The sequence below is a fragment of the Macaca mulatta genome, chromosome X (genome assembly GCF_049350105.2).
Source record: "Macaca mulatta isolate MMU2019108-1 chromosome X, T2T-MMU8v2.0, whole genome shotgun sequence".
Taxonomy (NCBI): Eukaryota; Metazoa; Chordata; class Mammalia; order Primates; family Cercopithecidae; genus Macaca; species Macaca mulatta.
Window position 1 is genome coordinate 78653956 of NC_133426.1, and position 24237 is coordinate 78678192.

Consider the following 24237-nt stretch of genomic DNA (forward strand, 5'->3'; position numbering starts at 1 on the left):
TGTAACTCACATACCATGCAATTCACCCATTTAAAGCATACAATTCAGTGACTCTTAGAATGTTCCCAGATATGCACAAGCATCACCATTTAATTCCAGAACATTTTTATTATGCCAAAAAGGAGACCTCTTTCCCATTAGCAGTCACTTTCCACTTTTGCCAACCCCTACCTCTCCCCAGCCACTAGTAACCACTAATCAACTTTCTGTTTCGATGGATTTGCCTAATCTGGATATATCACAGAAATGGAGTCATATTATGTGTGGCCTTTTGTTACTGGCTTCTTTCACTTAGTGTAATGTTTACAAGGTTCATCCATGTTGTAGCCTGGATCAGAACTTCATTCCTTTTTTTTCCTTTGAGGCGCAGTCTCATTCTGTCACCCAGGCTGGAGTGCAATGGCGGGATCTTGGCTTACTGCAACCTCCACCTCCTGGGTTCAAGCGATTCTCCTGCCTCAGCCTCCAAAGTATCTGGGATTACAGGCTTCTGAGTCTTCACTTTCCCGTTCTCATAGGGAGGCTGAACATGGCTAGCAGAAAATAGTTATTGTGGTAATGAGAGAGAGTTGAAGTAAACCACAAAACAGTGTTTACAGTATGATTCCATCTTTGTTTGGCATAGGAAAATTTCTGGAAAGATATACCCAAGGTATCAGCAATGGTTGCCTCTGGTGTATAGGATTATGAATGTTCTTTTCCTCTTTCTGTTTGTTTGTATGTTCTGATTTTTAACTATGATAAGCATGTTTCACTTTTGTGATAAGAACAAAAAAGAAAAGCATAACAGAAAAGCATGACAATTTTTAAAAGAGGGAATTGCCTAGAAGCCATTAGCAAGCAAAGGGAGTGGGAAGGGTAGCAGCAGCCTCCTGTCTGGAGCAGGCTTCTGAGCCATGCCCCAGCCCACAGGACAGCATGTGTCAATGCGCCTCTCAAACTGCAAAGGGCCCTTCCTGCCAGAGGAGGTTGGAAGCCCCAGGAAGCCGACCCTGAGGCAGAGATTAGTGTGCAGGAAGTTTGTTAGGGAGGCTCTTGGGATCCACAACTGTGGAAAGTGGGTGAGGAGGCAGGATTATGCAGAGGGGGTAACGTAAACTGCAACAAAGGCCACAGTCAATCCAAAGGGGAAGCTCTGGAGCTGAGAAAGCCCCACAGAGCTGCCCTGAGTTGAGGTGAGGGAGCCACCTTGGCAAGATGTGACATTGGACAAGGTAATCCCCAAAGAGGGCTAACAACAAAATGCCTTCTGGCAGCTCGGCCAACATTTAAGAGAATAAGTCATTTATCCATGAGGTGGAACCTTGGCAGCACATCACAGTGTCCACTATAAGAGGACTGTTTGGCAGAGGTGACCTCCATAAAGGCAAGTCAATAGGCAGATACGAGGGGAATTTGGGAAGAGGAAGAACTCATCTTTGAACTCAGAAACCTGGCTTCATCTTCCATTCTGAGCTCTGATCTCCATTCCTGATTTGTCTTCTCAGGCAGTGACCTTTGAAGAAGCGATAGGCCAATTTATGATTCTTTAATTGCTCTGGAATGCAGACAGGGTGGAAGTATTATTGGCCTCCTTTTGTCGATATAGAAAGCTAAGTTCAGAGGGAACACACAGCGAGGTTGTGATGAGGCAGTCTCAAAGCCAGGTCTGTCCAACTCCATGCCCCAACTTCTTTCCCTGTTAACACAGCTGCCCAAACTTTCAAGCAATTTGGGTTGTGGTCAGATGGATAAATCCGTTCCTCCTCGTTAACACTGAACCAGTTTGTTCTCCATGTCCAGCAATCAATTTTCAGATGAGCTAGTCCCAATCCTGCAGATTACAAAGTCAAATTTGACTCAGTTGGTGCAACCTAAAGGGCCCCTTACTATCCTGAAAAGCTGCTGTGTTTGGAGGAAGGCAGAGCTTCCTCCCACCAAGGACAATCCTGAACCTCCCCAAGTTTGGGGGGGGCGGGGGGCGTGAGAGGCTGCAGGCAGACTGACTGAGTTAATCCTGAGTTAATCTTATTAACCTATGAGATCAATTGGCTACAGGCGCCAGGCAAGTGACAGCACAGGCATTAATTCAGCAGCGGCCGGGGCAGCCTGACAGCCAGGGGCTGATTTATCAGGCCTTTTAATGGATGGGATTGCATTTAGCTAATTGAGTCTGGGGCTGGCATGGATAAGACAACCCCCTTGTGATATGCAACTGCTCAGTGGACGTCCTGCCATTGTTGGGGGAAGGGTGACAGAAGGAAATAAGAAGGCAGATGACAAGGAATGCTCCCTTCCTGGCCACTGTAAGGGCTGGTGTTGGGTTCCAGGTATCTCTAACATGTGAACCACTAGTGTAGTGTAGGGCAGTGATTCTCAAAATGTGATCTTTGCACCAGCAGCATCCCTTGGGAACTTGTTAGAAACGCAAATTCCTGGGCCCTCCCCAGACCTGCTCAATTTGAATGTCTAGGAGTGGGGTGCAGCAATTCCTGTTTTATCAGGCTCTCCAAAGAATTCTGATGCACGCACTCAAGCTCAAGACCCCCTAAAGGAGTTATGAGTGCAAACTCTAGTACCAGGCAGCCTGGGTTATAGTAGCTGTGATATCAGGCAAGCCATCTAACTTCTCAGTGTCTCAATTTCTTCATCTGTGAAATGAGGAAAATAATAGTACCTGCTTCATAGGGCTGTCATGAAGATTAAATCTGTCAAGTGCCTAGAGCAATGCCTGTAGTAAGGGCTATATATATATAAATGTTAACAACTGTTATCGTTGGAAATAATGGAGCATGGGACTTCTGTCTGCTCCCTCAGTATGACAGTAATTCTAACTGGATCATAAAGTTTCCTGTGATTTAATAAGTAAAAAAAAAAAAGGCACAAAATTGTACCTTTACTGCAATTGTACTTATGTAAAAATACTGATGCACATGGACAAGGTGAAATTATGGATGGTTTCTTTAATCACAAGCTTTTGAAATGTGGTTAAACATAATAGATCTTTGAGGTCCAAATATTAAATAAATTCAGATGGACAAGAATAACATATTGAATCACAAGATAAGCAATGGACAGAGTTGAAGTAGAGACTACTATAGAGGACTCATGATAAAAGACTGCATCCGTGGGTCCCCACTCCACTCAGGGGCAGGGGCGTGGTTCTGGGCTCATCAGGTTATACTGGAGCAAAATGAAGCTCAAGATTCCTCAAGGTTAGAAGGGAGGAGACGTGAGCAAGAGTGTGGTCCACCTGAGGATGCTTAATAACAGTAGCAAGGATGGTTGGCCCCAGTGAGGACAGCTAGGGGGTGCTCACGGGGTCTGGGTAATGGATTCATCCTCAGGGAGGGAGAAAGAGTCCAGCTGAGAACGAGGGTGGTCTTGGAAGCTGAGAGACTTGGCTAGCTGTTGTGGGAAAGTCTGACCACTTTTGAGAGCGCCAACTAAATCTCCATCTATAAAGGATAAGTACAACTAGTCAGTGAGTTTTTATCTCCATTTTGCCACCTACATATCTATAGGTACCAGGGTCCTACAGATTGGGCTGTGAAATCCCAGCATAGGGCCAGGAAAGCTGATTTCAAGATCAAGATTCAGGTCAAATGATTGGGGTGGGCATGTGGTGAGCTTGAAACTCCAACTATGCATGCTACTCTCAGCCCCATTTTCCCCTTTAAACTAGAACAAAGACACTAGTAAGAGTTTACTGAGGTCTGAGTACGGGGCTTGTCTCTATAGTATATATCTTTGCATCCCAGTAACCAGTTTACTTTTAAATGGTAGTATATCTGTTGATACATAGTCACTATAGGATCTAGTATGATGCACTAGAATTTCTGCAGTTTATCACAGCTGCCTTGATCACATTTTGTGGCCATTCTTTTGATGCTTGAGTGTGATATTGTGGTATGTTTCTGACTTACCAAGGTTCTTTTCTGATAACAACTTTATTAAAAGAAAAACATGTGCAAACCACACAATTCACCCATTTGAAGCAAACAATTCACTGGGTTTTAATGTATTCAGAGTTGCACAACCATCACCACAATCCATTTTAGAACGTTTTTTCATCCCAGAGAGAAACTCTACCCATTATCAGTCACTCCCCATTTCTCCTCAATCCCCTCCCCAGCCCTAGGCAACCACTAATCGACTTTGTGTCTTAATGGATCTGCCTATTCTGGACATGCCATAGGATCAAATCACTGACTATGTGGCCTTTTGTGACTGGCTTCTTTCACATAACATGATGTTTCAAGGTCCATCCATGTTATAGCATGCTTCAGTACTTCATTCCTTTCTGTGACTGGATAATTCCATTGTATGGATAGACCACATTTTTATTTATTTATTTATTTATTTTCCATTCACTGGTTGATGGACATTTTGATTGCTTCCACTTGTTGGGTATGGTGAATAATGCAGCTATGAACATTCATGTTCAAGTTTTTGTGTGGACACAGGTTTCCAATTTTCTCGGGTACATACCTAGGAGTGGAAGTGCTGGGCCAAATGGTAACTCTGTGTTTAACATTTTGAGGAACTGCCAGACTGTTTTCCATCACATTACATTCCCACCAGCAATGTATTAACACAAGGGTACCACTTCCTCCACATCCACACCAACATTTGTTTGACTTTTTTATTATAGCCATCCTAGTGGGTGTGAAGTGGGATCTCATTGTGGTTTTTATCAGCATTTCCCTAATAACTAATAACTAATGATGTCGAGCATCATTTCATGTGTTTGTTGGCCATTACCACATAATCAAAAGATTATATAGTACTATCTTCTGAGAAATGTCTGTTCAGATCCTTTGCCCATTTTGATTTGGATTATTTGTCTTTCTATTATTGATTTGTAAGATATTTTTATATGTTCGGACACAAGTCTCTTATCAAACATATGATGTGCAAATATTTTCTCTTATTTTGTAGGCTGCCTTTTCGCTTTTTTCTTGAGATAGTCTCTGTCACCCAGGCTGGAGTGTAGTGGGACCATCATGGCTCACCACAGCCTCGAACTCCTGGGCTCAAGCAATTCTCTACCTCAGCCTCCCAAGTAGCTGGTACTACAGGTTCACATCACCATGCCCAGCTAATTTTGTCTTCCTCTTGTAGAGACAGGGTCTTGCTATGTTGATCAGGCTGGTTTCAGATTCCTGGCCTCGAATGATCCTCCCACATCAGCCTCCCAAAGTGTTAGGATTACAGGCATGAGCCACCGTGCCTGGTTTCTTTACACTTTCTTGAAGGTATTATTTGTGACACAAAGGTTTTTAATTTTGACGAAGTCAAATTTCTGTTTTTCTCTTTTGTTACTTGCACTACTAATGTCATATCTAAGAAACCACTGCCTAATCTAAGGCCTTAAAGATTTATACCTGTGTTTCCTTCTACGTTTTATAGTTTTAGTCATTACATGTGGGTCTTTGACCCATTTTGAGTTTAATTTTGTATATATATGAGAATGAATTCCAACTTCATTCTTTGGCATTTGGATATTCAGTTGTCCTAGCGCCACTTACTGAAAAGACTATTCTTTTCGTCATTGAATGGAATTGGCACCCTCGCCAAAAATCAATCAGCCATAGATGTATGGATTTATTTCAGGACTCTCAGTTTCTTTCCACTGAGCTATATGTGTATCCTTATGTTAGCAACACACTATTTTGATTACTACAGCTTTGTATAAAGTTTGACATTGGGAAGTGTGAGTCCTCCAACTCTGTTCTTTTTAAACATTGCTTTGACTGTTCTGGGTCCCCTTAATTTCCATATGGATTTTAGGATCAGGTGGTCAATTTCTACAAATAAAGTGGAATTTTGATAGGGATTGCATTGAATCTATAGATCAATTTGAGGAATATTGCCATCTTAACAATATTAAGTATTTTGATCCATGAACATGTCTTTCCGTTTGTTTCTACCTTTAATTTTTTATCATGTTTCTTGGTTTTTAGCATACAAGTTTCACGCCACGTTTGTTAAATTTATTGTTATGTGTTTTATTCTTTTGATGATACTGTAAATGGAATTGTTTTCTTAATTTCATTGCAGGTTGTTCATTGCAAGCATATAGAAATACAATTTTTAAATTGATTTCATGGCCCTGCAACCATGTTGAACACAATTATTAGTTCTAATAGTTTTTTAGTGAATTCCTTAGGATTTTCTATGTACAAGATTATGTCATCTCTGCAAATATAGGTTACTTCTCCCTTCTAATCCATATGCCTTTTATTTCTCTTTCTTGTCTGATTGCTCTAGCTAGAACCTCCAGTACAATGTTGGACAGAAGTAGGGAAAGTGGATACTCTTGTCTTGTTCCTGATCTTAGGGGAAAAGCATCCAGTATTTCACCTTTAACTGTGATGTTATTGTTGGTTTTTTATAGATGCCCTTTGTCAGGTGACGGAAGTTTCCTTTTATTCCTAGTTTGTTGAGAGTTTTTATCATGAAAGAGTGTTGGATTTTATCAAATCATTTTTAGTCTATCAATATGTATTACATTAATTGATTTTCAAATGTTAACACAATCTTGCATTCCCAGGATAAATCCCACTTGGTCATCGTGTATGATCCTTTTTATATGTTGCTGGATTTGGTTTGTTAATATTTTGTTGGGGGTTTTTGCATCTATACTCATAAGAGATATTGGTCTGTAGTTTTTTTGTGATGTTTTTGTCAGCTTGGGTATCAGGGTAATCCAGGCCTCAGAGAATGAGTTGAGAAGTACTACCTCCCCTATATAGTTTGTGAAGAATTGACATTAATTCTTCTTTAAATGTTTGGAAGAATTCACCAATGAAGTCATTTATGTCTGGGCTTTTCTTTGTCAGCACTTTTGATTACTACTAATTCAATCTCTTTGCTTGTTATTTGTTTATTTGGGGTTTTGATTTCTTGTCCAGTCATCTTCAATAGTTTGTGTCTTTCTAGGAATTTAAGCATTTCATTTAAGTTGTCTAATTTAGTGTCATACAGTTGTTCATAGTATTCCTTTACAATCCATTTTGTTTCTGTAAAGGTAATTATAATGTCCCTTCATTTACTTATGATTTTTGTAATTGGGGTCTTCTCTCTTTGATTCTTGGTCAATCTAGCTAACCGAATTTCTTTTGAATTCCCGTTTGGCCTTCCACCTCCTTCTGCCTATATTTGAGAGCCTTGGCCAACCTAAGAACATACATATATGTCTTTTACAGTCAAGAAAATGAGTCTTTTCTACACTCCTGCATGTGGAGCTCTCAGCCTGAACCTCCAAAGCAAATTGTTATGTCTCCTCAGCTAACTGAGGCAGATTCATTCTGAACCAGCTTCTTTATTAGCCAGTGGCTATGGTGCATAAGGCTGTCAAAATTCTACCCTCTCACTGTGGAAATTAAGCTGCAGCCCTTTTAGTATATGGCCATCAGCCAAGTGTTGCTTATTTCTGACTAAATATGAGGGCCTGGGGAAGAGCAGAAGGCAGCAGGCCCTGGCTAGCTGGGACCCCCACGCAAGGCATTGTGGATACGCCTGGGGCCTGCTTTTCATGAGTGCCACTCGCTTTGGGTCTTGAATGGGAACAGAGGCAAGTTAGAAAAGCAGAGGCCTGCTCCTGTTCGGACCATATGTCTCCTTGGTCACGGCACCCAGGACTGTGCTTCCCTATTTGGCAGGGACTCAGCCAACAGATGGTAAAGTCAGGAAGTCAGGAAAAAGCATTGGGGATTTGTGCAAGTGCTGATTCTGGCTAGTGTTTGGGGGTCCCTGGCCCAGTTGGTCACCTTTCCCCTTCCCTCTGCAAGCCCTAAGCCTGGCTAGGGTGCTAGTGTGGAAGCATTCATTAGTTCGGAAGATGTCTCAGAGCCACATGTCCACTTAAAGATTATTTCCAGACTAATGAAAAATCTGTATGTGCAAGCAGGTCCCCATTTTAAAATGGAGCAAAGCCCACCAACATTTCCATGGTAAGGAAATGGCAACAAATCAACTCTTTGGGATGAGTATGTGGTGAGCTTGAAACTCAAACCAAGTGTGACCGCTTCAGCCCCACCCTGGGCTGCTGACTCAGGACCAAGAGGAAGAGGGAGCTGCCAGACTTCACAATTTCTGTAAACAGTTCTTGAAAAAGGAACCACACACTTGTCTTTCTGCCAGCCCCCAGCTTGTCCCCATAGCTGACAGCGCTGCCATTGTCTTTTCTCTGACACCCTAGGTCAGGGCTTCTTAACTCGAGCTCCATGGACCTCCAAGGGGTATGTGGAGAGAATTTAGAGGGTCTACAAACTTGGATGGGAAGATTATTTGATCTTTTCTCCACGAACCTCAAACAACAATTTAGCATTTTCTCAAATTAGGAATGTAGGTGACAAACCACAGTAGTATTAGCGGTATCTGTGACTTTATCACCAACAGAAATCACAAATATTTTCATATCACATTACAGTTGTAAGTATCTCAAAAAATCATTTGTGTTCATCACCACTTCAACATTTCTAATCTATAGAATTGCCACTAAATATTATGATTAAATGCATTATGAAAGTAGTAACATAACTAGATCACAAAATTTAAAAATATTTTTCTAACCATTTCGGTATGATTGTTTGCCTTTGTGATTCTATGTATTTTATTTTATGCACGTGAAAACATTATTCTGAGAAGGGATCCGGAGGTTTCACCAAACTGTCAAAAAGGTCCATGATCTAAAAAAGACCAAGACCCTGTCCTGGATCTTGGAACTCTCCTGCTCCATGGGCCTCACTTCTGATCCACAGAACTTTGCCTATCTTACTGGAGGGGTCAAAAGCACTTGCATGTTAGTGCTGTGACACTGGACAGGAAAAACTTTCTGTGCCTAGTTTCTTAATCTGCAAAAGGGGGAATAATGACACTACCTACCGTATAGGGTTGTGATGATTCAGTGGGTTAAGAAATGTAAACCACTTAATGCCCAATACATGGTAAGCACTATTAGTTATTTTTGTTGTTATTGCTGGTTTATATCAATCATCTCATTAATATATGCTATTATTATCTCAATTTTCAGAAAAAGGAAACTGGGGCTTAGGAGAAGTGAAATGACCAAGTCAAGGGAACACAGAAAGGGAGTGGCAGAGCCAGGGTTCAAAGCCAGGTCTATGTGACTCTCAAGCCCAGTAGAGGTCACTCTTTAGCACACTACTGAGACGAGGTGATGGCCCTCAGAGAAATGGAAGCCATCAATGGGGTGCTCGCTGGGAAGGAACAAGCAGCTCTGCAAGCTCCTGCTTTGTTTCCCCCACTTGTCCCTACTGTCCACACCTCCAACCTTATCTGGGGGGCTCCCAGCTCCACGTGCATACCAGCAGCCCTCAGCCAGGTCTCAGAGGGCCAGTCCTCCTTCCAAAGGCCATTGCCAATGCAGCCTTCATCTGCAAAGAGGACAAGTCCATGTTCTCCCACTGAACCACAGTCTTGCAGTAACAAACTCACTTTAGAGTCATGGACCAGCCTCTGCTCCCAAGTGGATCTCAAGCCTCACAGGCCAGTGGGGTAGGGATTAGAGGGCCTGAGGGGAAACCCAGAAGGGCAGGGGCTTGTCTGGGGAGTGGAGGCAGTTTCGTGGAGGAAGTGGTCTTGGAACCGAGGAGAAGATTGATTGCCAGTTGGAGTGAGGCCAGGAGTGTTCATGAATTTTTAAGGGAGAGGGAATGGAGTGTGCAAAGGCCCAGAGGCATGCAAGGGCCTGGTAGGTACAGAGAAGCAGGAAGGAATTCAAGATGTCTGGAATTTGGGCTGAGTAGAAGAGGAAAGAAGGATAGCATAGGCAGATTAGATGGCATAGATAATTAATGAGCAGATAGGAAAGAAAATGCCAAAATTAGGTCTACAACTCTTCCCACGAGGAAAGAGAGCCATTGAGGGGTTTTGTACAGGAGCAGCAAGGCCAGGTGTGTGAATTCAAAGGCCCATGGCCCCCACCCCCAGGCATGTTGAAGGTGGACCTATTAGAACAGGCAGAGACTAGAGCCTGCTTCAGTAGCCCAGGTGAGAGAGGAGGAGGGGCTGAACTGTGGGTGGAGAGGTCATGAATTTGAGGACACTCTTTCCGGCAAGCCTCATAGCCAACAGGCCTCATCTGTATGATGTAAGAGGTGAAGGAGACCACAGTCACTGGGGGCACCTGCCCTTCTCTAGCTTGGTCGTGTGAGGAGATACTACAAGGCAAGGTTTCCCCAGGCCGTGGGACCTTTGTCATGAGTTCACCTGCTGACACCTTCCATTTTAGCCTCTTTCTCACCTGAACAGCCCACTGTAAGAGCAGAATAAAAAGCCCTGGCCCTACTTTCCCACACAAACACACCACCCCCACCCGCCATCAGGAGAGTTGCTGAGGTGAGGGGCCCTGCTCTACCCCATGTGTGGCAGGCAGGAAGGGGAGAGGGGACACAGGGAGCAGGTCAGGGCCTGCTCTCTGTCAAAGGAAATATCCACCCTCCTAAGCCTTTAAGAAACTGTTTTCTTCCAAGTAGGTCCCGCTGTTACCAGGGCAACCGAGAGCCCTGGTATTTGTGTTTCTGTCTTTGGAGTCCCTGGGGAGAAGTGGCCTGCAGAGCTTTCCCTAGTCTGGGCAGGATACAGGAAGTGCTGGCCGGAGGTGGAGCCCACTCCCCACCTCCCATTAAGGGGGTGGTCTCTTGCCTGATTAATGCCTCTCCTTATCCCCTGGAAGAGTCCACCCCCACCCTCAGGAGCCAGTTCTGGTGGTCAAGGGCACAGGCTTTGGCTCCTATGGACCTGGTTTCTCGAGGACAGAATTCTGCACCGACCTTGTGGCACATCTCTCTCAAATGGGTGTCACCTGCTGTCTAAGGCAGGTATCCAGGAGGGGCGAGCTCACATCAGACCATGGCACCTGCTGAGGGATCGTCGCGCACGCTATGTTTCTTGATCACTTACTTTGTGCTAGAACTGGATCTGTGGGTCGGTTCTTGCTCCAGGGAGCTCTAGGGGAAGGCTCAGAACCAAATTGGCCATTAAATGTCACCTGGGCTAGTTAGTTCCCAAGGCTCTGTGCTGCTCTAGGCTGGGCTGTGTTGGATGTTAGAATTGCCTAGGGAGCTTTCTAGATGTAGAAATTCCTGGAGATTCTGTTTCCAACGGTGTGGGTACAGGTGGGGAGTAGAGGTTAAGAGTACAGGCTCTGGATGTCAAACTGCTGAGGTTCACAGTCAAACTCGGCAAACGGGGCAAGGGACCTCAAGCCACTTGCCTGACTGGTTTCCTCACTTGCAGAATGAATGTGGGGAAGTTACAGCTGTTTCACAGGCAGCAAGATTTTCCTTGCCTTCCTCCATTGGTCAGCCCAGGGGAGAGTTTTTAGGACCCTCGCCATCCTTGTCACCCCTCTAATGCCCCCCTTCCCCTCCTTCCTTCCTTCCTTCCTTCCTTCCTTCCTTCCTTCCTTCCTTCCTTCCTCCCTTCCTTCCTTCCTTTTATTCTGATGTTTTCTTACTCCTGGCAAGCCAAAGGGCTTCTGTGAGGTGTGGCTTTGTCCCCTTCCACAGGGCAGCCAGGGCCCCAGGTGGGCCCTGCCCATCTCGAGGATTCCACACTGCTTTTGCAGTAGCCCAGGAAAGCATTGGCGCATCTGACAGCTAGATCAGTCTGTGATTCTGACCAATCTCCTGTCAATTCACATCCTCAGATTTTCATTTTCACAAGCTTCTTCTAAGCCACATCTTCCCCCACTCAGGCTTCTGCAGTTGCTTTCTGAACCTGACTGCAGGATCTCAGATGAGCCCCTGGTAAAGGTTATTTCAGTGCATCTTTCCAGGTTAGGGAGAGTTTTTCGGCCCCTCATTCCCTTTTAGAGGAGATCTTCTAGTCCTCCAAGCTTCGTACCACCTGCAGATGCCCTTAGTAGGCTGCCTCTAGGTCTCCATCCAGTGGCCCATTTATTCACTCACTTCTTCATTTACGTACCAAACTAGGATTGAGATCCTACTGTGTACCAAGTAGTGTGCTGGGCCCCAAGGACTCAACAGTGACTAGATAGATCAAGAAGCCATGGCCTGAGAGGGGATGAGACTCATGCCAGAGCCCATATAGAGTCAGCAGCAAGGCTGGACTGGAATCCAGGGTTCTTTTCCCCATTCCCACAGTGCTTCCAGCTTTAGGGTTAGGGCAAGGCTGACTCTGTCTGACTTTTTTCCACCTTCTCTGGCCATATCACAATCTGGGCTCACCTATCACTACTTGTGATGTCATGAGAAGTCCCCTGGGTGCTGGAGACCTTGTCAGGCCCCCTGAAGAGTAATGGGTAGTCCCAGTGCTCACTGATGAAGCCCACGACCCCATAACCCTGTCCCTCCCTAGAAGGGGCAGTCAACCACATACTCAGAACTGCCACCTGGCTGGTTCCCCCAGAGCTTCCAGAGATAGTGCACCTGATGCATGCTTCGTTGCTTTGGCAAAGACCCAGAATCCAGACAGGCTGAGACTTTAAGTTTGTCAGGAGTCTCTGCTGGGAGACAGCAAGCACGGTGTATTTGAGTTAAGAGTGTATATGGGTTTGGGAGTCACGAAGACCTGGAGTCCCCCATATGATCTAATATCTCTGAGACTCAGGTCCCTCCGCTCTAAAATTAGAGACAGCGTCACCTGCCTCACTGAATTGTGGAGAGAAAATGAAATGATGTTGGTGAAAGTGCCTGGCACATGGTCAGAAACACTATGGTTTCCTCCCTCCCTCCCTTCCTGTTAAAGGGACAAAGCAAATGTGCCTCTGAAGTGGGGTTTGTTTCCCCCACTGGAATCCTGCAAGCTGGCGGCGGGGGCGGGGGTAGGACAGGGCAGAACTAGGAGACCAGCCTGGCCATGTTAGACTACAGGGCCAGCGGAGTGGGGGCAGAGAGGTGCTAAGTGTCCTCAGAGCTAATGGGCAGCTGCAGGGCTGTGACAGAGCCACTCGCTAGCTGTCAACCTTGGGCCAGTGACTTCTCTCTCAGCCTCAGCATCCTCATCTTTAAGATGAGGGTAAGGGTAGTTAGTTCTTTCCCCCAGGATCATTATCAGAATGAAATAAGGTAACAGATGTGAAGTGCCTGGCATAGCACTCAAAAGTAGCAGAGGCTTAATGAATGTTACCACCCACTTCCTCTGGGGAAAAAAAAAAAAAGTCCAACTCATGCTGGGAAACTTGGGCAAATCCCAGAATGGGATTCAGTTTCTTGTGACCCCACAGTCTGTGAGGAGCCATGAGATCTTGCTTGGAGGGCCTCTTACCTGGACTGCTCTGGGGACTTGTGATTCATCTTCACCAGCTAACTCACTGGTATCCCATAGCGCCACCTAGTGCCAAAAAGCGGAAGGGCCCTCCCCATCCCACCTGGTCTTTCTCTTCCTTCACTCAAAGTCCCATGCGTGCCTGTGCATGCCTGTAGGGCTGGGCCACCCATAGTCCCTGGGAGAACGAATGCTACTTTTCAAGATGTCCAGTGCTTCCACTTCCCTCCCAGCAATTTCTGCCATCCACAAATGCACAGAACTGTAGGCAGGTCCCTTGAGCCACACCGGCCCTTGGTTTCCTTGTCTAAGGATTTCAAGACTTCAGGGTAGGTTGACTCCGGCAGGGGACCTTGGAAGCACCCGATGCCTACTCTGTACCCATCTATGCTTGCTCAATAACAAAGAGACACAATCTTTACACACCCTTTATATTTTTATTGAGGAGAGAAAGCTTTAGCATACAGAGCAGCTTCTTATCTTCACAACACAGTAATGCAACAATAACACATGTATTCCAAACAAGTTTCCTCCCGAGCCTCTGGGAGACCTTGGGCTGCCTTCATACCCCTGCATGCTTCCCCTCCCCCCACCCCTCTTTCAACCCAAGAAAGCTCCCAAAGCCCACAGTTCCTCTTACAGCTCTTATGGCTGTTACATCACAACAAATATTGAAGATCTGGGAAAGGAAGGAAGAGGGTCCAAGGGAAGCCCAAGCCCCTCCTGCCCCCAGAGGGTGGAAACCAGCTCACTGCTCATCTGCTCTGTCCCTGGCTGTGGCTCTGAGGGTTCGGGGTGAGAAGCACCATGGGAACAGGCAGGACCTGTACTGAAGGGCCCCTGGAAGTGTGGGTTTAAGGCACCCGTCCTTCACACTCCTCACAGGGACATGAGGTAGTAGGGCCAGAGTGTCGACCATCAGCAAACAGGATCCACCACCTCGAAGAATAGCAGGTCCCCTCGAAGAATAGCAGGTCTCCTCCTGGAATACGTTCTTGAGGAAATCAGACAAAATCAGCTGAAAAACAGACAAAATTTTCTTTACAAAGTTTTTTACTCCTGCCCTGGTGGGGATGGGGAAAACCAGACGATTGAAAGGTCCAACAAATTAGGAGAATGTTTACATGAATATTCAGTATGCATGACTGCACAGGTGGCAGCCATTTTAAATCCTGCTGATCAAGACCTGGCAGGATGAGCTCAAGTTTGACAAGACATAGCAAGAACACACTAGAAAGGAAGGCAGCAAAGTGTTAATAGTGCTTGCCTCTGTGTGGTGGGACTCTTAATGTCTGGGGGAGGGGGGAGTTGTCCTTATAGTTTTCTCTATTTTCCAGACTTTCTTTAATGATTATGTATTACTTTTCTCTTTGGAGAGAGGGGACCTTTTAAAAAGGTAGCAACAGGTTATAGGAACCCAAATCCACTGATCCCCAGGCTGAGAAACAAAAGCGCTAATGAAAAGGGCATCTTACCTCCCACTGATGAATAGAGACCTCACCAGAAACCAGTCAGAGGACTGGGTTTCTTTGCGACTCCTCTTCCTCCAGCTCTTTCCTCTTGCCTCCAGGCCCAAGATCCTAAGGTCAGCCTGAGGTTATCGGTCAGACTCCCATGAGGAACAGAGGTTGAATTTACCATGCTTTCTTTCCTTTGGCCACAAACCCTGGCTGCACTTGCTCTGCTGCCAGTCACTGTGCAATAAGTCCAGTGTCCAGGGGAAGTTCAGGCCAGCAGTGGATTTGGCTGGCATTTTGTGGCCAGAACTGACATAGTGTGTGTTTTTCACTGCAGAAGCAGTGCTTTCTGGACTCAAGGCAAGCAGCGGGTCTCTTTATAAGGGCACCTGAGTTTGTACCCAGAAGTCCCAGGAGTTCCTAGGAGGCAGCCACCCTCTTAAGCTTTACTGTGTCACTGAAGCACAGCAGCAGGCCAGGGGTTGGCCCCCATGTCAGAGACATGAAGGGGTCCCAGCTGTGAGGCCATGGTGGGTGCAGCCTTCCTCTCTCCTCTCAGAACTAAGGGTTCCTTGAAATTGAAGGGAGCTCAGAGCAGGCCATGGGCCCTCTCTCTGTCTGTCCCAGAAGGAATGGCCAATCAGTCCTCCTCTGCAACTCCAAGGATAGAAAGTGTCCTGCAAAGACTTTTGACTGGAGGCTGCAGTCCAAGGCCTGGCAAGGGGAGAAGACCACCATCCCTAAGGAAAGAGTCACTCTTTACAATGGCAGAATGATCGTTGCTGCTTCTTTCTACTCCTCCTCTTCCTCCTCCTTCTCCTCCCCCAAACCCTAACTGGCTACCCTTTAGGCAACATCAAGGAAAGTGGTGGAGCCTGCAATGTTGGGTGCTGTCCACCAGGGGTGCCCAGGAGGGCAATGTGGTGAGAGGAAAGGGCTCCAGATGTGGCAAGTCAGTCCAAGAGCCCTGATACAGGAATCTATGCAAAGGTAGACTCAAGTGCTGTAAGTGGAACCAGCCTGCACAGTCAGTCAAGGGCAAATGTCGGTCAAGTTGTCCATTTGACATGTGGCTTTGCACACTCTCACTGGGCTAGATGTCGGGTCCTCTTCCAGGCCCTCTGCTGGAGGTGTGGCATGAAACGAGTGTAGGCTTCTAGGGACATTTCTGGATACCATCCTGCTCACCATCCTGCTTGTAGCTAGCAACTGGCCTCATTGGCTTTAGGAGTTCAGGGTAGCCTGTCCTCTTGCTCATTGGGCCAGATCAGTGAGGCATTGGGTGAAGTCCTGGTGGGTCAGTCAGAGAATAAAACTGTAGAACACAGGGTGAAGAAACGCAGGCGAGGTGTGGGTTAGGAACAACCAGAGGGGAAATACAAGAGGGTGACCAGTTCATTTATGGGAACAGGCCCAGAAACTTGCTCTCCAGCTCGTGGCAGGACTGAGCAGAGTACATGCCAAGAGGGCAGCTATTGCTGATCCCTCCTTTCCCAGGTGGCCCTGGTTGAGCACATGTTACTCTCTGGTCATGGCTGCAAGACGGTCTGGAATTCTGCAGGTCTTCTTCAGGTTCTGCAGGTCTGAAACTCCCTGAAGTCCTGGTCAGCAAATGGGGCAGGTATGGCAGCAATAGCAGGGGTGGGGGATGCAAAAGAAGGGTGTGTTCTGGGTGGCCATCTGGCCCCAGCACTCACACTCGAATTCGGCCACGAGCAGCTCGGTGGCCCCCCTGTCTCGGAGTGAGGCGGAAAAGCACGGGGGGGCGTCTTCGAACTTGGCGTTGCCCTAAGCGACCTGTGCGGCGAATCAGTGGGGGGGAGCTGTAGAATGGTGAATTGGTGCCTGGAAGGCCTTCCAGAAGTGGGACTCGATTCTGGTTCCTCCGTCTGCTAGGCTGTATTATGGGAGGCGATGCACCCAGGAAGTTTTCGGCGTGGTAACCATTTGTGGGGCCAGAAGTCTGGGATGAGGCGTGAACAAAGGTCGGCTCCATCTCCATTAGCTCATCTAGATCATCATCTTGGGCCTCATCCAGTGGCTCCTCCTCCACCTCACCATAGGTCTCCTCAGTCCCTGGCTCCTGCTGTGGCTCCCGCTCTGGTTTCTGGCCCCCATCCTCATCTTCATCTTCTTCATCCTTACTCTCTCCTTCCTCCTCATTCTTGTTCCTTATCTCCTCCTCCTCCTCTTTCTGTTTCATTTCCTCTTCCTCCTCCTCCTTCTCCTCCTCTTCCTTCTTCATTTCTTCCTCCTTCTTCATCTCCTCCTCCTCCTTCTCCGTCATCTCTTGCTGAAAAGCCCTCATGCGATTCCTCTGGTCTTTGGGGTGAAGCCTGTGCCTGCGTGCCTCCTGGTCTTCATCTTCACTGTAGTACTCTTCATCTTCACTTTCTTCCTCATTGGGAGCAAAAGGGAAGAGGATATTTCGAACCCCAGGGAGCGGGATAGGCTTGGGAACGCGCACTTTTCTTTCTATCTCCACACATTCGAGAATCAGCTCATCTAGGTCGGCCATTTCTGTTGACCGTAAGAGCTCTTTGCGGAAGAATTCCGACAGGCCTTTGAGGAACTGGTTTTGGAGGTGGCAGTCATCCCAAGACAAGAATTGGGCCAGGAACTGAAAAGCATCTGCATAGCTGCCGAGGGTACAGTGGCCCTGCTTGAGCTTGCGAATGGCCTTTTTAGCCACACGTGGGGGGATGGGGCCACAGAATTCCTTACGGATTTCATCCAGGAAGCGCGGGAAGTTGGCATGCAAGGGGCTTCCTTCCTGGGTGACCGAGATGGCCCAGTCCTTGGCTTCGCCAGTGAAAAAGGAGATCAGAAAGGCCACCCGTTCGGCGCCCCCGGGAAAATGATCCTCATGGTCGGCTATGAAGGTCTCTAGCTGCATCAGGAATTCAGCCAGGTAGACTGGGTCGCCTGAAAAGGGCTCTATCTCAGGCCACTCCAGCGGTGGCAGAGGGGGCTGCGGGGGCGGCTCCTTTGACGCAGGCGGAGGCAGCGCCGGCGGGGGCGGGATGGGCAGCAGAGGGGGATCAGCGGGCCCGTCGGGGGTGCTGCGATCCTGGATCACGTTAATCAAAAGATCATCCGAGATACAGTCGGGCTCCGCGCGTGGGGGAGGCCGGCACAAGAAGGGCAGTTCTTCCCCGGGAATGGCTTCGATCTCACTGAGCGCGAACTCCAAGTTCTCCTCCGCAAGGACAGGCACTATGGGTACTGGCCAACGGATGTAGCTGGAGACATTGCCCCGCAAGGAATTAACCTCGGCCAGGGCTCTCCCGAGCTGGAGGCCCAAATTGGCATTCTCCCCGCGAAGGGCATTTAATTCTTCGCGCAGGGCCACATTCGCCATGCGGAGGCTGTTGAGATTTCCTGCCGCCTCAGACATCTCGACAAGCCCAGGGGCCCTGGGGCTCCGTGGTGGGGAAAGAGGAACGGGAGCTACAGGCCGCCGGAGGAGGCCGAAATGCGGCGGCGGGGCGCGGGAGGGACCAAAGTGCGGCGGCTGGGCGCGGGACGGGCCGGGCCACACCCACCGGGGCGAGCTCGGAGGGCGGCGCTCTGGGCGGAGGGCCCGGCGGCTCGGCCCAGGGCGCGTTACCTCGTCGCCGGGGCCGGAGAGGGCGGGCGGCGGCACGGGGCCCGGAGGCGCCAGGCGGAAGATGCGGGCGACACGGCGGCGGCGGCGACCGGGCGGGCGGGCAGGGGCGAGCGGAGCGGGAGGGAGCACACTGCAGCAGGATCTGTCGAGGAAAAATCTTGCGGTCGCCGATTCCCCGCCTTTTAAGCGCAGCCTCGCACTCCCCCCGCCCCACGCAGGGGCGGGCCTTGGGGAACTGCGGTCGCCCACTGGCCGCCGCGCGCCGCTCCCCTCCAGCTCGCCTGCGCCTCTCACTGACTCTCTCCTTCCCTAGCTGCAGCTAACTCGGGTCGGGAAAATGCGACAGCGACTGCCCACTCGAGGTCGTCATGGCGACAGCCAGTGAACGTGTTCCTCTCCTCGGGCAGGCCCCCGAGTGTAGAGGAGCTGCTTCGCGAGGCGCAGCTCAATCTCCAGAGCCTGTTGCAAGGTACCGAGAGGGAGGGGGGCTGCGGCCGGAGCCCAGAGGCGAGATGCGCAGCGGCAGGAGGGAGGCAAAGAAGAAAGAGGACAGGGACCAGCAAAATAAAGAGAGAGAACAGTTTAAAAACAATCGACAAAGCAGTTTCCAGCTTTCACCTTTCAGCCTAATGATTCTGAAAGAGGCTATTTCCAGGGCTGTTTCCCCCCATCCCCACCCCCTTTTTTCAGCTCAGTAGCCCATGGGGAAACAAGGACAGAGACTGAGGCAGGGCCATAAGTCATACCATTCACCGAGAGCTGGGTGGGAGACTCCCACAATGTGGGCCCCCATTCCCTCCAGCCCCCCTCTTGCCACATCGCCCATGCCTTTGGGATGCTGGCACCAGAAGACAAAGGGGGCATCTGCAGGATCTCCCACTCTGGGCTTCACTCACTCTGCTCTTGCAATAACCACCCCTGGATAGCTACTGCCTCACCCAAGTAAGCCCAATACACAGCACCCAGGGGTCACCTATTTTGTCCTCCTAACCAGCCTGAGCTTCTCCATGTAAAGAATCACATCTTACTACCCTGGGGTTTCCAGAAGCACCTGGCACAAGGCTGGATTCCCTCCCCACCTGCCAAGAGGTGCTCAGTGGATGTTAAGCTTGAAAAGAGGTCTTGTCAGCACTCCTTTATCCATACTAATAAAGGTTAACTCTAATGGCGAATAGAAAACTGCTGATGGGCCACCAACGGGATGACAGCCATAACCCCCACCCCCTACCAGGGCAGTGGTAACCTTCGAAAAGCAAGATGCCAAGGGACACCATGAGCCTTGTGTTCAGATTAACAAAGGAGTTGCCACGCAGAAAAAGAGTTGATGTGCTCTGTGTTGCTACCATGGCAGAATTAGGACCAGTGGGTGGAAACCCAGAAGGAGGCACATTCCACCTCCAGATAAGGAAGAACTTTCTGACACGCCTGACAGCCCCAACTGTCCGTGGAAGAAATGAGCTGCCTTGGGAGGGAGGGAGCTCCCCTTCCCTGCAGGTGTGTGCGCTGAGGCTGAAGAAGCACCTAGAAGGGCTGCTGAGGAGGGAGTCTGGGCACAGAATGAGGTGTTGGACCAAAGAACCCCAAGAGCGACCCCAAATCTCTATGATTCTAAGAGTGTTTGTTCAGTGTACATGCAGCATGAATGTCCCTTCTCTACTCTCACTTTCTTCATGTATTCATCAAATTCATCGCTTCAATCAACCCCATTCAAATCTTGTGCATCCTTATTCACTGATGATGCCGCTGAACTTCTGCCTCTTTTGTGCTGTTACCTCCTCCTCCCCTCTCCTTCACCTTAGCCCTCCTAGACCTGACACCACTCACAGAGGGACTAAGGTGCAGGGAACCCAGCCCACAAAGGCTCAAGTAAGAGTTCTTGACATCCAAGAAAGAACTCCAGATTGGACTTCCTGGTGTAAATCTCTTCTTGCTTCACACAGGTCATTTCCTTGGTAGGGTTGCAGAAAACCTTAAGAGCTGCAGGGCTTCAAAGAGAGGAACTTGCAGTCCAGAGTAGCAAAAGGTGTCTGCATTCTGAGCCTCTTTTCGTAACTGAGCACTCAAGGTGGGGGTCATTGAGATAAGGGCTTGGTCCCCAAACCACCACAGCATGAATTTATTGACCTTCTCTTCTCCTCGACCCTCATGGTCCTGGGAAGCAAGCACTTTTCCATTTCCAAATCCAGTGGCTCGAACACCTGGAAATAGCCTAAAGAAAATGCAAGTCAGGCCTGGCAGCTAGAGCAGGAGCCCTGGCTCATGGCCCTTCTCCGGCCCAGCACTTGGCCGTGGCACCCTAGAGTGTGTGTCTCCACTGTGCTATTTTTCAGAAGAATATGAGGAACAGTATTCGGAGGCCAGACTTGTGGGGCAGACCTTCCGCTCTTCTGATGAGGCCACTAAGCCCACCCCCAACCCAAGGCCCCAGTCTGCCAGGCGTCTGGAGTTTGTATTGATGGTGAGTTGCCTCATCCCCCACCTGGGAGAGCCAGCATGCACCCACTGACAGGAGACCTCCAGCTGCTTACGTTACCCACTGGAAGCTGCTCACCTCTGCTCACCAGCAGAGCTACCCTGAGGCCCCACTGGGATGGGCCCTGCACAGCAGGTGCCTGGCCTGGCGCCCTGTCCACGCTTTCCTGCCTCCCAGATGAAGTCTCCAACTACCCAGCCTAAACAGCCACCCTATGGGCACTGGCTCATCGCCGGGCAGGAATACACCCTTTCCATCACCTTCTCTCCCAACAGCCTACAAAACGGCAGCTGAGCGAGGATGAGACTACCACCCAGGGTGTGAGGGCCCCCGAGGCCTCCCTGAGCCTGTCTACCACAGCCGACAAGCAAACTGCCTGGAATAACCTCTTCCCTCTGCCCATCCTAGAGGAGAAGCGGTGGCCTCAGCCTTGCTCCACGCAGTCTGACATTGTGCCCATCAACATCTCTGGTAGAGTTGCTTAGCACCGCCTTCTTCCCTTCATGCCTCTACAGACCATCTTCTTCAATGCACTGGGTGTTGGGGGAGGGAAGTGAGACTTTCTTTGCTACCGGCTCACCTTGTGCTGTCACGGTCATGGGTCTTGCCAGGGAACGGAGGCATGCAGAAGAGGGGGCGCTGGCTGCTCTTTCTTCACCCCCTCCTGGCACTGCCACCCTAACTGAGACTATTTGATAGCAAACAAAATTTTCTTAACAGAAAGCTTCAAAGCCTTATGAACTTGTGTGCTCTTCAGAGCACATATGGAAACTTAAAGTTTGTGAGTTCTGTTTGGGTCAGGGCAAGACAACTTCTTGTGCCCACAGCTGGGTTTGGAGTACACTGATAAGAGTCGGAGCAGGAGAGTAGGGTCTGGAGTGCTGGTGGTAACAAGGGAGGATCACACCTGGGCACAGACCAAAGGCCTCGTGGCACTTTCACTGGACACTAGTCTTCTAGCAAGGTGGGCCTCCTCAACTTGTTTGGCAAGTTTTCAAGAAAAGAAGTGGTAGAAAGGTCCTAAGGCCAAAAAGATCAAAAGGGGACCCAGTACAACTTTGAGAGTGGGGAACATGATGTATTATATGTAGCCCAGCTGGCTGTGGCTCTGGGGGCATGTGGCACACTATACCATGCTCACTATTAATCCATGATCTACACTCCATCAGCTGTAAGGGGAAGAGAAGGAGGGCCAGTCATTTGAGAAGGAGATAGGGCCATGCAGCATGATGAAACCATGATCTCAGTAACCTAAAGGGATCAGAGGGGTCCTGTGAGCCAGCGCCAGCCTGTGCTCTGCTGGAAAATGTTGATAAAGATGATGAGGACAGCTCTGGCCACACGTGGCAGTGCTCCCTGGATATGGGGTCCTCCACTGTCACTGGCATCATTTCGGAAAATCAGAGGCAGGAAATAGAGCCCACAGCCTAGGGAAATATACCAAAAGGAGTGAGGGCTGATGAGGAAAGACTCCAGAAATGATGTTGAACATTTTGTGTCTAAATGTCTATCTTGGCCAGGCACAGTGGCTCACGCCTGTAATTCCAGCACTTTGGGAGGCTGAGGTGGGTGGATCCTTTGAGCTCAGGAATTCAAGACCAGCCTGGGCAACATGGTGAAACCCCATCTCTACCAAAAATACAAAAAAATAGCCAGGTGTGGTGGCGCACACCTGTGGCCCCAGCTACTCGGGAGGCCGAGGTGTGAGGATCGCTTGACCCCAGAAGTCAGAAGCTGCAGTGAGCTGAGATGGCGCCACTGCACTCCAGCCTGGGTGACGGTGAGACTTTGTCTTTAAATAAATAAATAAATAAATGTCTGTCTTCCTCTCAATGAGGCTGTCCCTGAGCTTTGCCCACACAGACTCCTTTGCTGAGGAGTCTGTGGACGTGTGCAGCTGTGTGGCTGGCGGGGGAGGGTCTGGCTAGCCAGCTGCTGAATGAGAGAAAGGGAAGTGGAATCACAGACCTCGCCCCACCACCCTGCCTTGCCCTGACTCTGACCCAGCCATTTCCCAGCACCCAAAGACTGACCTAGCACTTTAAGAGAAATAGAGCTCTAAAAAATTTTTTTAAATAATATTAAGTAAGACATATTATTGAGGAAATCTTCCATTTTAATTGCGTTGAATTTGAAAACATTATCAAGTCAGTAAACAAACTGAATTAACAGGTATTTTGAAAGTACCATGTAACTCAGATGAAGTGATAACTATAATCTGTGTCAATAATTTTCCTAAATTGAAAAGCCAGTGCCAGGAAAAAAAGAGAGAGAGAGAGAAAGAGAAAGAAATAGAACTCAATCACCATGCTGTGGGCCAGCTTTGGGAAAATGTGACCAGGAGACTGTAGGACAGACTATCAGGCATTTTCCTGGATGGTGGAGGGCAGTGGGGCAGCCTCTTGGAGACACTGGCCTCACCTGGCCCATATAAAGACCTTCTCTGAGAAAAGATCACAGTCAGGCAGCATCTAGTCCCAGCCCGCTGCTCTACACCAGTGGTTCTCACCCCTGGCTGTACCTCTGAATAATCACTTGAAGACTTCTAGAAAATGCTTCTACCTGAGCCCTACTCCCAGAGATTTCAGTGTTCTGGGATAAGGTCCAGGTGTTGCAGTTTCAAAAGCTGCCCAGTTGATTTTAATATGTAGCCCAGGGTTGAAAACCACTGCCCCAGAACACCTAAGACTTACAGGTAACCTGGGTGCAGCCTGGGAAACCCAGCATGCATGCCCAGGGCCAAGTTGGGAAAGATGGGGAAGAAGTGCCACCTGCCTTGGATGCTATTCATGCTCATCACAACTGCCATAATTCTCTTCTCTCAGGCCAATTTCCACTGTGCTTTAAACAGAAACCAGGATGCACCCAAGTGTCTTTATTTTGGCTACAGGGCAGCAGTTTGATAAACATGCAAGTTTGCGACACTCGTTGTTTAACACAGAGACAGCCGTGAACCCCAAGTCCACCCTGAGGCGGAGGCGGACCATTATTGGATTCTCTAACTTTTCCCAACGAGATCAAGGTGACCCCACCACAGCTGATTCCCCAGTCCCTTCCCCTTACCCACTCCCGCCAATCCTGCCACCCAGGTGGTACTGTGGTGATGGGGAACAGGAATAATTGGGTGGAGGAGGGGGCCTCCGGATGTCCTGAAAAAGCCGATATGGTAATTAAGAATAGCTAAGGGCCTCATGTCAAGGGCGTCAACTGAATATGGAGAATAGGTCTCCCGGGCTAATGAATCCATTACATTATTGTTTCCCATTATAAATGTAATATAACCAGATATGCCAAATTTAGGCAAATAGATGAGGAGAGAGGGATCCTCACCATCATCTTAACAGAACCATTACTACCATTAAGCGAATGCTGGCCAGGAGCACAGACCAGGGAGATAGCAGAGGGTAAGAGCCCTGGTCTTTCCGCTTACTAACTGGGAGACCATGGCCAAGTTACAT

The 24237-nt window shown here is 48.6% G+C and overlaps 2 protein-coding genes across 11 annotated transcripts in view; one reads left to right on the forward strand and one right to left on the reverse strand.

Annotated features, from left to right (window-relative positions):
- Positions 1-24237, forward strand: part of NHSL2 (NHS like 2) — a 231984-nt gene that overhangs the window by 199861 nt on the left and 7886 nt on the right. For 6 of the 9 annotated variants that reach the window (XM_077989415.1, XM_077989416.1, XM_077989418.1 and 3 more), the window contains 4 exons: positions 18620-18775; positions 20637-20764; positions 21055-21250; positions 23670-23801. The exons of 2 other annotated variants lie outside the window; for them this stretch is intronic. In XM_077989415.1, coding sequence (XP_077845541.1) covers positions 18620-18775; positions 20637-20764; positions 21055-21250; positions 23670-23801 — 612 coding nt within the window. The remainder of the gene's footprint in view (positions 1-18619; positions 18776-20636; positions 20765-21054; positions 21251-23669; positions 23802-24237) is intronic. One more of the 9 variants, XM_077989417.1, reaches the window with a different exon arrangement.
- On the reverse strand, positions 13657-18329 carry RTL5 (retrotransposon Gag like 5). Of its 2 annotated transcripts, none has more exons than XM_028842152.2 (2): positions 14715-18329; positions 13657-14233 (listed from the first exon to the last, which is right to left on the reverse strand). In XM_028842152.2, the coding sequence occupies exon 1, from the start codon at positions 18091-18093 to the stop codon at positions 16390-16392; it is 1704 nt and encodes a 567-aa protein (XP_028697985.2). In that variant the 5' UTR covers positions 18094-18329; the 3' UTR covers positions 13657-14233; positions 14715-16389. The 2 variants fall into 2 exon arrangements, with proteins under 2 accessions (XP_028697985.2, XP_014983170.2); XM_015127684.3 differs by having other exon boundaries at positions 13657-14257.

Coding starts and splice junctions, on each gene's coding strand:
- RTL5 (XM_028842152.2), bottom strand. CDS start 18,093: ATGTCTGAGGCGGCAGGAAATCTCAACAGCCTCCGCATGGCGAATGTG.